This window comes from Sitodiplosis mosellana, unplaced genomic scaffold (genome assembly GCF_009176505.1).
Source record: "Sitodiplosis mosellana isolate CC-2019 unplaced genomic scaffold, AAFC_SMos_1.0 Smas_scaffold_5, whole genome shotgun sequence".
In the NCBI taxonomy this organism is placed as follows: domain Eukaryota; kingdom Metazoa; phylum Arthropoda; class Insecta; order Diptera; family Cecidomyiidae; genus Sitodiplosis; species Sitodiplosis mosellana.
Window position 1 is genome coordinate 3,899,348 of NW_022595248.1, and position 12,928 is coordinate 3,912,275.

At 34.5% G+C, this 12,928-nt stretch overlaps 2 protein-coding genes across 24 annotated transcripts in view; one reads left to right on the top strand and one right to left on the bottom strand.

Annotated features, from left to right (window-relative positions):
* LOC129567030 (phosphopentomutase) overlaps nucleotides 1-1,201 on the top strand; it is a 30,806-nt gene extending 29,605 nt beyond the window's left edge. For all 9 annotated transcript variants that reach the window (XM_055443508.1, XM_055443503.1, XM_055443502.1 and 6 more), the window contains 2 exons: nucleotides 110-336; nucleotides 504-1,201. In XM_055443508.1, the coding sequence (XP_055299483.1) occupies nucleotides 110-336; nucleotides 504-609 (333 nt within the window). In that variant the 3' untranslated portion in view covers nucleotides 610-1,201. The remainder of the gene's footprint in view (nucleotides 1-109; nucleotides 337-503) is intronic.
* A 326-nt stretch (nucleotides 1,202-1,527) lies between these two features.
* On the bottom strand, nucleotides 1,528-12,060 carry LOC129567029 (ecotropic viral integration site 5 ortholog). Of its 15 annotated transcripts, none has more exons than XR_008687809.1 (12): nucleotides 11,316-11,978; nucleotides 8,593-8,848; nucleotides 8,017-8,411; nucleotides 7,452-7,811; nucleotides 7,012-7,170; nucleotides 6,607-6,843; nucleotides 5,753-6,088; nucleotides 5,221-5,525; nucleotides 4,879-4,996; nucleotides 4,694-4,792; nucleotides 4,061-4,318; nucleotides 1,528-2,927 (listed from the first exon to the last, which is right to left on the bottom strand). XR_008687809.1 is itself a non-coding variant. In XM_055443489.1 (12 exons), the coding sequence occupies exons 2-12, from the start codon at nucleotides 8,831-8,833 to the stop codon at nucleotides 2,823-2,825; spliced, it is 2,376 nt and encodes a 791-aa protein (XP_055299464.1). In that variant the 5' UTR covers nucleotides 8,834-8,848; nucleotides 11,316-12,042; the 3' UTR covers nucleotides 1,528-2,822. The 15 variants fall into 15 exon arrangements, 13 of the variants coding, with proteins under 13 accessions (XP_055299464.1, XP_055299463.1, XP_055299471.1 ...); XR_008687810.1 differs by having other exon boundaries at nucleotides 8,017-8,408; nucleotides 11,316-11,945; XM_055443489.1 differs by lacking the exon at nucleotides 4,061-4,318 and adding an exon at nucleotides 6,429-6,452 and having other exon boundaries at nucleotides 8,017-8,408; nucleotides 11,316-12,042.
* Nucleotides 12,061-12,928: the final 868 nt, after the last annotated feature.

Sequence of the window (12,928 nt, forward strand, 5' to 3'; positions counted from 1 at the left end):
TAAATAGAATACAAGCATGAAGAATAGACAAAATGGACAGAAAAATTCAATTATTGTTTCGAAGAGGAAGAAATAGCTACAAATATAACGCTCTATACTTGGTTTTCAGTATCCATCTCATGTACACAGTGGAAAATATCCAATATCGACGGTGCGAGACTTGACAACGGGAATCGATACGTGTCAGAGTGATGGAAAATCACTGTTGCCTTCGAGTAAAAGCAGTCAAATGGTGACATTTACTTTCGAAAACGGTGCTGTCATCACGTTGAGAACAAGCGGCACCGAACCAAAGATCAAATATTACGCGGAAATGTGTGCTAATCCAAAGGAAAAGTGAGTGTTTTTTTTCTGTTTCAGAAAGCAGAAGCAAAGTATAGACCTTTAGAAGATTTTATCGATCTTCGTTCTTCTAAGAAAGAGCTTCCATATTTGTCAATTTCAGAATGAAATCGTGCATTTTTAATTACATTCTTTTTATTAAATTTCATTCTATTCGACAGGGATTGGACTGGTTTGCAGACAATTCTGCATGAAATGATTGAGGCAACCGTAAAAGAACTACTTCAACCAACCGAAAATAATCTCACACCGCAAAGCGACAAATAAAGATCAGCTCGCGTTCACATTTTTTTTAAAAATAAAGTGACAAATGTTGTGCTATTTTTCACACCATTCGTGTATCAACGCTCGCATATTATTCACAGATCTTTCAAATTGTACAATTTGAAGAATCGAATATTTTTTCGTGTTTTTATTTGGAATTGATCATGGTATTATGACTCAATTAAGCACGTGTTCACACAATTTATGATTTGAATTTCAAGATTATCACAACAATATTATCATGTTTAATCAAATGGGTAGTTTGGAGCGAAAATGTTATACAGAAAAGTTGCGCGGAAAAATATCAAATTAAAAGAGATAGCTATATAGTTCACTATAGTTTACTATACAGTATACTATATAGCTATCCCTTTTCCACTCATTTATCATCGACATTTTTCCGCGCAACTTTTCTGTATTACATTTTCGCTCCAAACTGCTCAAATGTACCAAAGTCCACTACAGACATTGTTGTTTTGATATTCTATCATCGAATATCAATATGCAATTAATTGTCGATCATTTATTTATTGTGTTTTGTAACAATATATCTGAATATTACATTGACTAAATAAAACGTTTTAGAACAATGGAATATGGTTGCTGGGTTTTTGTTGTAGACACTTCAACTCAATTTTTGAATTGCAGAATTTTCCATTTCAGGGCTTTATTTTCAAGTATAACGAGGGTGACATTGAGTTGATAGTGCCTTCATTTCATCGTAGGTAAAGTCATTCAATGTGTTATTCCATCGCTACTTGCATCTTCATCGCCTGATGTCATCGAATTCTCTATTTTTCTTTTTTTTTTTAAATAAACCACAAAAATATTCTTTTTGCCACTAGAAATTTGAAGAAAAGAAATTTTCAACGGTGAAAATCCAGAATATGTCAACGAAAAATGAAAACACAAGAAAATGAATTCGTTTGAAAATTGCATGTCTATTTTCACTTGATGTATTTTCTCCAAAAAGAAATCGTGGTTAATGGTTAGTGTTTATGAAAAAAAATGGAATAAAGTTTAAATAGATAAAAAAAATATAGACGGAAACTGAATACTCTCTTCTGGAATAAATAATATTTAAATAATAAAAACTTAAATTTAAGTACATTTACTGCCGAAAGAACTGAGTTTTTGTTTCATGTGGGAATATCTGGTATTCATTGCTTTAAAATTCGCATAATCAAATTATTGTTTTTGTATGTGATGTAATTTCGAAATAATTTTTTCCTTCCAAAAAAAAACGAATTGCTGGGCTAATTTATAGATTCTACAATTGATTTATGTTTCATCTTTTTTATTTTTTTTTATTTTCAGTTAGACCTAAGGTCACTGCACTGCACATGCGGAGGTGTCATGTTAAATTTTCTATTTTATTATTTAAATCTTATGCAATAGCTATAGCTGCCTAATATCAAAATGCCTTTTGATTTGAATGAACATTTGAAACTCAATAAATCCACATTGATTCGATAATTGAGCCAATAAATTCGTGAATTCTCAAACATTCATTCAAAACCAAAATGCGAACAAAAAAAAATCTTCCGTTTGAATCTCGTTAGCATTAAAATATTGCCACTAAGCGGACGACAATAATTTAATGTCATCCTAAAAAAAAAGTTCTGTTGTCGTTTTGTGCGATTTCATCGAAAATCGTTTATGCTGAAAATTACTTGATAAATCTTCTAAAAATGATCAAAAACTGAAACAAATAACAATGCTTAAATAGAATTTCTTTTTTTTCTTCTCTTATTGTGTGTATAAATAATCGATATATATAAAACACAAAAAAAACAGAAATATTCACTGCAAAATAAATCCATAAATCAATTGATTTTTTTTTGTCTTTTCCGCCGTAAAGCGGAATGTTTCGAGATTTTGAAAAAAAAATGGTTACGCCTTAAGTCTACGACATTTATTCTTTTTTTTCACAATAAAAAAATTTACTCCATTTATAAAATTGGATCCATCCAACGCAATGTCGTATTAAATATCTCTTTTTTTGTTGTTGTTATTTCTGTCAATTTTTTTCTTCTTCTTCTCTTATCTCTACAGTGTTCCATTCTAAATTGTTATACATAAGTTGCACATTGTTATTATTTTGTTGCTGTTTTTGTTGTTGTTTTAATCTTTCATATGTAAATATTGCCCAATCGAATTTCACTTGTTTATCGTTAAGTATTTTCACAGTGGTTTTTGTCAGTGTTACACTACGTTCATAGTCGCATTTCACTCGTATCGATATCTGACTCGATGGAATGAATCGAATCACTTTTTAGCTTTTTCAAACTATAGTCACCACGGGATCTGTATGCCGTCAGCTGTATTCGGGACAAATTGCAATTGATGGGAGGAAGAGAGAGAGAAAATATTTACGTCAATCATTATTATCATCACCACACAATTGAATTTTCACAAACAATCAATGCATTAGTCACAACTAAAAAATGAATTCTAAAAGGCAATGAAGCGGAAATATGAATGCAAATGAAAAGAGGCACGTACATACCGGTGATTAGTGATTTTTAGACAGAAAAAGAATGGATAGTTTGTGAAATGACCAAATGAAAAACTACTTAAATTTTGTGGAAAATTGGCACACAAAATAATAACTTAACATAAATGATAATAATTATTCTAAAGCACCCATAAGCACATAAATACAGCAACGCCACTTAAAATTAAAAAGTTCATTGTTTACAAACACGTAATATCATAAAAAACACGTCATTCTTGTTTCGATAAATAAACCGTGGACAAAATGGATTTTGTTTACATAAAATAAGAGACTTTTTCTATACAGCCACAGTAATTTGATTAATAAATTTTAAATTTTCTTCAGTAGAACAATTTTTGCATCATTTTATTTTACAAATAAAAAACCAAAATAAAGGAAAAAATTAAAAAAATTAATATTTTTTGAGTTTTAAGCAATAGTTTTGATGAAATTGCCAAAAAAAAAAAATGGAAAAATGCCGATTAAGAGCAATTTGTTGCCGGATTGTCTTTGAAAAGAGTAAAATAATTTCGAAAATAAACGAAAAATTCAAAACCAAACCCAGTTTTTTTTTCTGAAATGATAAAAGAATTGATATAATAAATGAATCATTTATCATTTGTTCATATTCAATCGATAAATGAATCATTTATTTGCTATGTATAATAATATGATCCAATGCCATATGCCATATGAATCAGCATCAAAATAAAAAGAATCGTAGGCCATAAATTATTATTATTGGTTTGGACCAAGGTTGAAAATTTCAACTTGGAACGAAAAAAGCGAATCAAGAAAAAAAAATTCAACCAGAAAAAATGAAATCAATGAGAAAAAGAAGATTTCAAAATAAACGATCAGACGGGAAAAAAATGTCACAGTCATGCAAGAGGGACGATTCGAAAAATGAACAGAAATTGTAAATATGGAAGAAAAATTTGAAATGGGAGCAGACACCTGTTAGCGAGACAGTGGTTGATGGTAGTATCGCGCAGCGAGATAATGATAGTATAAAACAAATGAACGACGAGATTTCTTTTTCGGTTTTGTTTTCTTTTCGAGATCATAAACTGTGATATGAAATTGGTTTTGAATGATTGAACAAACGAATTTTTGTTCGATTTGTAGCCGGTGTGCAAGTGGAATTTATCAAAAACAAATCTAGCCAATCCATTTCCATTGCTCAGTGTCCGGAGACGTTATCGGTGTTGCAAACTATAATTAGAAATGAAAATTGTAATTTTGACATTTGTTTTTTTTTCGCTTCTTCTTAAAACCGATCGATTGACGTCCCAAATGCAAAATCAATTTTATTCGCTTTTCATTTGATTCAACATGTTTCACACACATTTTTGTTGTGTTAGATTAGAAATGGTGATTAAAGTGCGACAGTGTTTTGTTGTTAGATGTCGATATTTACAAATATTGTGTTACTTTGATTGTTTTCTTTCTGTTTAACTTGTGTTAGCGGTTAAGAGTGTGTGTGTGTTTTTTTGTGTGAATGTGAAAAGCACATAAAAAGTCATTAGTATTTCATTTGATGATGTGAAAGAGCGTGTAAAAGTAGTTTGGCATTTCATTTGAATATACCTCTGCTTTCAAATCGGCCACTTTGTCCTGCAAATCTCTAACTTTATCAGATTCATCGATATTTGATCGTAATTCACCTTCGGCCAATAGCTCGGAATTCTAAATGATGGAAATTAGAAGACGAAAGAGATTCATTTAGACTAAGTTCGAAAGCAAGATGAACTTTGTTTTCGATTTCGTGATACCTTTGTCTCCAACCGTGATATTTCCTGCTTTAATTCGGCCACCGTTTGACTTTGTTCGGTAAATTTAATCTTAACATTCATTAATTCATCTTTCATGCGAGACTCCAAATCGGAATATCTGTGAAAGGGAAGGTGGAAAAAAAGATTGCTTTAATCCTGGGCCATCATCCGAAAAAAGACCTATGTCTAAATGGAGCGCTCTCTGTTTAACGCTCCATTAATTTAAGCATATTCTTTTTTATTCCCGAGTCTTCGGCACTCCAGGGGTGCCTTTTGGAGTAAGCGGCGTCATGCATTGCACAACCGCGTTCATAGGTGAAAATTCCCTTGCCAGTAACTAACCTATGCTGCTGTTCACGAGCTTTGTTAGCCATTTCCTTTTCGCGAGCCAGTGATGAGTCAAGCTCTTCGCGCAGTTTTTTATTCTCTTCATCTTGTCGACGAAGTTGATTGGTGGACACCTGCACTTGAGTCTCCAGTTCCATCACTTTCAAGCGTAGCTCCTTCAGTTCGGTCAATGTTTCCATTTCACGTATCCGTGTCGTCATCAGCTCCTCTTCGACCTTTTGCAGTTCGTTCGACTTGGAATTATCCCAGAACATCAATTTCTTTGACGTTGAATCGGAGGTATTTTCGTTTTTTTGTTCCTTTCGAATGGAAAAATTGGTTAGTTTTAGCATTAAATACGCATTCGGTTAATGAAAGCAATTTTAATTTGGTTTATGATTATTAAATTGAAGTGAATTTCGTTTGAATTGAAGCAAAAAGTCCAATCAAGTAGAATTTTGTTAATTTTTTCCATTATTATGATTCATGAAATCGATTATCCATCCATTGAACAAAGGAAAATTCCGTTAGTAATTGAAGCGTTTACCTGCAATTGCCGTTGCCATTGTGTACTCAACTCTTGAACACGTTGCTTCAGGTCTTTCAGCGAAAGACTTGCTTCGGCCTCTCTCAATTTACTGGCAATTAGTTCATCCTGTAGATGCGCCACCGAATTATCGGGTGTTGTTTCACGCAATGTCTTCTTATCTTCTTCGAGCTCTTCAATTTTCGTTCGCAAGCTACGGATGGTGTCTTCGCCTTCGGCCACACTTTGTCTCACTTTCACTAGCTCTTCCAGCAAGCAACTTACCATTTCGTCGCGTTCTTTGAGCGCTTCTTCTTTCAAGCACAGCTCGTCAATGGAATTTTGGCGCGAGTTATTCTATAAAATGGTTGATTAATGAGTGAGTTAGCATTCAAGGCGATTCAATCGAGTTAATGAAATGAATTGACATAACAGCAAAAAAGAAAAATCTTTGACCAAAATGAAAGCTGGTCATTTGAAAAGAAAAGAGAAAAAAAAACCCATGCAATGCAACGATTTGCGCTCAAATCCAACGCAAATCCAAAACTAAAGATTTCAAACCCAATTCAAATACAGAGCACAAATATAAAGTAGCGAATATATGATTCGCAACAGCGTAATAGAAAGAATGAAACGAGCACACAAACATAATAAGTAACACAAGCAAAATGCACTGAATCGGTGTAGGTTGACTTACAGTTTCTATTGAACTATCTTGTTGCTGCATGTTCGAAAGAGAGATTTAAACAAAAAATATTTAATTACATTAATTAGAATCTCGTTTTTTTTTGTTTTGTAGACAACAACAATCGATGCGATAGACTCTTTTATATAATAATATTAATGAATAGGCAAATAAACAACATGCCACTTACGTTCTCTTGTAACCGTAGACTAAGTCCACGTATTTCTTCGTTGGCAGTTTCTAATTGATGTGATAGTTCCAAGTGTGATTTTCGCAGTGCCAACAGCTCTGACTCAATAGCGAAGGCAGTTTCTTCTTCTTCGGCACGTGATACTTGGCCTCGAACTAGTCGATGTGCCAGTTCAGTACTTTCTGCTTCGAGTAGCTCATTTTGCTTTTTCAACAAGCGATTTTCGTTGCGAAGACGCTGCAAATGAGATTTTCATCAGTTTGTTATTAATTATACGTACTAATTTGTATTGATTTTTTCGATTAAATAAAAATTACACTAAAAAATTGATCTAATTTCAATATTTTAAACTAGTTTCAATGTTTTTCTCATATCCAAACCAATTTTCAAAGAACAAAATCTTACTCTCAATTCGCCCATTTCCTCTTGCTCCTTCTTACGAACAGCTGCATATTCTTTTTCCCATTTTTTCATTTGCTTCGTATTGATTTTCATGGAGAAAGCCAGATTGAACAATTGTTCCGGATCACGTTCAACTATTTCGGGAAGATCCTTTTGGAAGTACTGCAAATGGAAGAAATTCAACATAAAACAGGTGAACTTTAGTTTTGTCATTGATGTAAGTATGAGTTTTTAACTTTGACCGCATGAACGTTGGCTTTTAACATGTTAAATGTCAGCTTTACTTCTCATACTGCTTGACATAACAAGTGCATAGCTGTTCTGTACTTATCAAATAGCTTGTCATAGCACGTAAAGTAAACATTGAAAGTATTCGACGAGATGTAAGAAACAACCTATCTAATAAATGAAAATTGATCCGATAGACAGTCTATCCATTTTACCTTAAGCATAGCTTCCATATCCAATGAAAGAAGTGATTCCTTGCCAATGGCGAGCATAGCCAGTGCCATTTTAAAAATGAATTCCATTCCTTCGCTTAAGAAAATGTCCATCACACGGCAGCTAATTTGGAGATTCAGTGATGTTGTGTAGATTGTTAAAAACCATCGTGAAGCATACATTGACGTTTGAAATGTTTGTGATTGGAAGTGAACGTGTAAATCGGGGAATTGTTCCAGCACTAAATTCTCCAGTTGATACATACAAACGCCGAGCTCAGCCATTGATGGTTTGAACATATCGCGCATACGATGCTGTTGCATAATCTGAACTAAAACAGCGAACGCTTCCTCTTCGGGCATCTGAAAGGATTTTTCAGAAAAACGTGACACAATTAAAAATTATGAAACATTCTACGACAACATTCTACGAACGATTTCATCAGCATGGAATTTGTAAACAAACGAGATTACATGGATAAAAAGTATAAACAACTGGCATAATCCGATAAGAGTAATAAACGAATAAAAACAAAACAATTTCTATTTCAATGTCAGTGTCACAAACCTGCATTAAAAGCAAGCCGACAATAAATCCAGATCCTTGGCAGTAGCCTACTTCGCGATCGTGTAGCGAATAGGCTTTCATGACATTGAACAATGCCTCCTGGCCCAAGCCATCTTTCTCTTTGAAGAAATCATGCTCTGGATATGTACGTGCGATATCTCGTCGAATGACCTTTTCGCATGCGGAAGTCGCTTTGATATAGTCTGCATATTGTTTCTTATCAGCATCAGATGCGCCGCAGAGTAGTTGCCAAACGATTGCACGGAAATAATGTGGAATGCCTCGACGTACTAACTCTTTGACCGACGGTGATGTTTTGCGCTTTGTTGCCGCCTCCCAATCATTCACAATACCTGCCCATATCGAGCAAATGTCCTCTTCGACTGACATACCTGCTTGGAAATTTAAATAAAAAGAGTGGAATTGGATGAAATTCACAATGTTAATAATTTGATTTTTGGAATTTTCGGTCGGTTTTTGAAGCCAAAGCCATTGATTTGCTCGAAGATAAGGTTGAAGCTAAAGCTGCCATCAAAGGCTTTGGTTTCGACTTCAATTCTTTCCATTTTGTCTTACCCGAATTTAAACTAATTTGGCTTGTGTCGGAACTTTTGCGGCTGTGCGCCGAACTCTGTAGTGAATTTAAACTTTTGGCATCGCTTTCGATCAGTTTGTTCGCTGCTTCCAATTTAGCAAGAAGACTTTGTTCTGATGTTGGCAACGCATCAACCAATGGTGCCGCTACTGAACCCGATGTGCTATCCATTAAACGAATCGATGAATTGCTACTGCTATTTTCCGATACAGTCAAAGTCATTGCTTGTTACAGCTCCTGGTTGAGCGTGATAGAAAGAGAAAGAGGGAGATCGAAAAAGATCAAAAGTTGAATGAATGTTATAATGTGTAATTGTGAATTTCAATGTGATAAACAGGCCAATTTACTATATCACGAAAAAAGAAATCGTTCAAACGCACAAGGCTCTTTCTCGTGCGCTCGCTTATTTTGATAATTGTGAATCTGTATAAAACGGGCGTAACCGAACGAGATAGCACCGTTAAAATAATGTAATCATAATTTCAGTTGCTCTTGGCATTTAATATAGAAAAAAAAACTGCGCATCTATACAATTTATACGCCGACTGACGAAAGAGACAATAATTGTTTATCGTATCGGGTGTTGGCATCACATAGCATGTGCCATGGTTATGAATACGCACACCAACAATAACGTCGACCTGCTATCTAATTACATTATTCACTGGCTCATAGAATCTACAGTGATATCGTAAACAATTTTTCGTAAAACACAATTTTCGCTGTTCTTTTTTTGCAAGTCACATATTTTCGTTCGAAGTAAATGTTTATTTTACATTCGCCGAACGAAGAAAAAAACGCGTTGAATGAAGGAAAAAATGCATTGAATGAACGAAGAGAAAAAAACGGAGCACCCAAAATTCATCGTATGACTGATATGAGATTGTTAGCGTTCATGTGCCAAGAGACACACTTATGCGAAATTAGTTCACACTTTTTATGAATCCGATACATTTGTTTTTTCGTTCGTTCCCCGTTCTGTTTGTTGTTGGGAGTTTTATTGTTTTCAAATAACAGCATTTCACCGAAGAGTTTCGCTTGGAATCAGGTTGATCGCGATCGATCAAAGAAAAACAAGACTTTGGCACAAACACACACACAAATTCAACCATTCCAATAGCGATGGTAAACATTTTCCCAAATATTTGCTGAGTCTGTCATTGAATGGTGTCGCTCCAGCGATTTGTATTGAGGTCTAAGACCATTCGCACAATCCATTTTCTTTCCGTATTTTTGTTTTTTCTTCGTTGATTTGTTGCATCGAAAATCATTTTCGGCTCCGAAAATTACATGATTGAATACAAATAAATTGGTGCAGTGCGTTCAACCTAAACGCGACTCGAAACTCAGCTCGGCTTCAAAGTGAATTTTGTGAGAGAGTCGTGCGTTGCCCTTGATCTGGTATAATTACAGCGTACACGCAGCCAAATCGCAAAACAATTAACAATGAATGGGTACCGAATAGAAAAGGCCAAGACATCAACAACAACAACGAATAGATAGAAAAAAGAAACAAGTTTACACGCCTTTTTGTGCACGAAACACCGCCGCCACACATCATGCTTCCACAAAATTGTTCCCATTGAAAATATTATGTCACGGAAAGAGTGGCCATCAATGAAAACGTATCCAAAGATAGTTCCAGCATTACCAAAGATAGTCTCACATTAAAGGCGAGACAGAAAAACTGCAAATACCATCAAAAGATGACTATTTCGAATGCAAATTGTCATTATTTTCAATCATTGACGAGATTCGTTTCAGTCCGTTCTTTATTAGTCTACTACACAGTGTGCAGTTCTTGATGGTGTGGATCGTATACCATCATGAATCATTCTTCAATTAGTAATGACCACAGACGACTTGTGCTTCTTTTTTTTCCTCTCTCATTTCATTGTTCGGAGGTAACCTCGTTTAACACAGGTAGTGTACTGCTTTCAGCAGGTAGCCTCTCTTTCGCTCAATATCTCATACACACACTTTTAATCCATTGACACTTTCTATTTGTGTGTCAGATATTGTTTGCTTATTAAAATGAGAAGAAGAAAAACGCCAATTATATGCCATTGTATGGATGTATTTTTGCTTTATGTGTGGGAATAGTTCATGGTTTGCGATTGTGTATCTTTTTTTGTTGTTTTTTTTTCTTCTTGTTATTGTTATATCGAAATGGGCAGCAGAGCTATGGAGACGAGCAGCTGCGAACTATATTTTATTCAAATGAAATTGCGAAATTGCTATAATAAAAACAGCAGCAGCAGCAGAAGCAGCAACTTTGAAACCACCGGACAAAATGGCCTTTGCAACAACAACAACAAAAGCAAAAATATCTTCATACATATATCGATGACTAACAAGTGGAACTACACCATCATCGCACGAAACCATCAAGTTAAACATATCAAAATCAGATCAAACTAAGTAATGGTAGGCACAAAACAACACCAACAAGACAGCTCAACGCACAAATGTGCATTAAAAACATGTTTAGTCACAGTTTTTTTTTTTGTGGAAAAATTTAATTCGATGATTTGATTCCATGCGATTATTCAGCTGATGAGTGTTTTAATTGTTATCTTTGTTTTCGATTTTATTTACGAAGTTTTCGTGTTATTTCATATTTCGTTCAATTTTCTAAAGCGATAAGATCCAAAAAAGACGCAGTTTTAGAATAAAATAGATAATGCGAAAAAACTTGTCATACTTTTTTTTATTTCAAACAAATGCGCTCTGCACATACACGCACAAATTTCTCATAATAATCCAAAACGAAGTTTCATATTATTCCATTTGCTGTGTTGCATCCAAAATAGATATAATTCTCGTGTCGAGAAAGAAAAATTGGATTTTCAACTTCTCTCTACTCTTGTTTGTTCGTTCTCTTTTACACGCACAGACAATCAAATCACTTTGATGCTACACGAATCTAATCCGATGTTACAATCACTCTCTTTCACTATATATATATCTATAGATTTGATGTGTCGCTCACAAATATTGTCTTGTACTTTTAGTTTCCCTCGGGAATCAACAAACAATACAGTCTTTATCAATACGAATTCGTTTTGTCATTCAACCAGTTTTCAATATGACAATCATCATTTGGAATCGTGCACTTTTCGGATTTCAAACAAGACAAAGGTAAAAAAAAATCTCACTGAATTTTGCTGTCGATTTTTAGACAAATGAAACAACAATCAAAATATTCACAGAGCTGCTGCTGTCGAGTAAAAACGAAAAGACACGTCACGACGTCCATCCGTAAACTGAAACCAGCTAAACCAATGATACTGTTGAAGCTCTATTTATTTTTTTCATTATTCGCAAATACACAAAACCAGTGCGCAGCGCATACGCACACACACACGCAACACCAACACACATCGTCACACAACTATCACTCGTTCGCTCTCGGTGCCTCTCTCTCTCTTTTGTTACATTCCATTCTCTCACTGCCACTTTGTGACAGTAACCAACTGACATTTGTTTACGCTCCGAACTGTCATTCTCAAACACAATGTTTTTGTATGGTTGTTTCTTTTTGCACTCATGTTTTTTCGATTTTGAACTATTTTCAGTCAATTATTTTGGAATTCATACATGATTTTTGGAATGATTTGATTTGAGAATGTTTTTTCAATATTAAATGTATGAAATCATCGAATTTGTATTCAAATATGAATATTGAGTTGAAGTATCACGTTAACTCCTATACATACTCCGGAATACATACAGTACAACCCTGCGCTCATCGAATCACGACTCTTGTACAATTCGTTCACTTCGATTAGGCGAACGTTATTGCACGGACAGAGACGAGTCATTTGAACATTTTATTGCTTTGTGTTACCTTTGGAACCGATTTGGTTTGAATGTTCATTATTTTTTGCCAGAACATGGAAGGAAATTTACAGAAAACTACTGTTTTAAGGATATTTAACGATCACGCTATGCACATATTCAGATAATGACGTAATATTCTTTCCAAATTCGATTTGAGAATGCTTCGAGACGTGTCTTTTTTTTAAATCCTGTTTAGACTACAATTTCTGGACTATTCTTTGTATGTCCCTTACCGTACCATTTTATCTCATTTAAACGTCGTGAACTGATGCGATCCACAAATTAATTAATTTTTTCTCACTTTCGCCAGACAGGAATTTTTCTTCTAAACCTTGGAATTTCTTGTGAAAAGAATTTTGTAAGGGTTTACATTAAAAAGAGGTCTTGCATAGGGAAAACAGCTGTCTACCGGTGAAATTGATCGAAAATCGACCACTTTTATCTCAACACAACTCGTATCAGGCGGCTGGTGCT

Excerpts from the sequence above, each read along its gene's own strand:
- LOC129567029 (XM_055443488.1), bottom strand. The coding sequence starts at position 8,833 with ATGACTTTGACTGTATCGGAAAATAGCAGTAGCAATTCATCGATTCGT. Across the intron at positions 6,844-7,011 it reads AGGAAATGGGCGAATTGAGA|CGTCTTCGCAACGAAAATCG; the intron begins GTAAGATTTTGT and ends TCTCATTTGCAG. Across the intron at positions 6,453-6,606 it reads GTCTACGGTTACAAGAGAAC|CAACAAGATAGTTCAATAGA; the intron begins GTAAGTGGCATG and ends TCGAACATGCAG.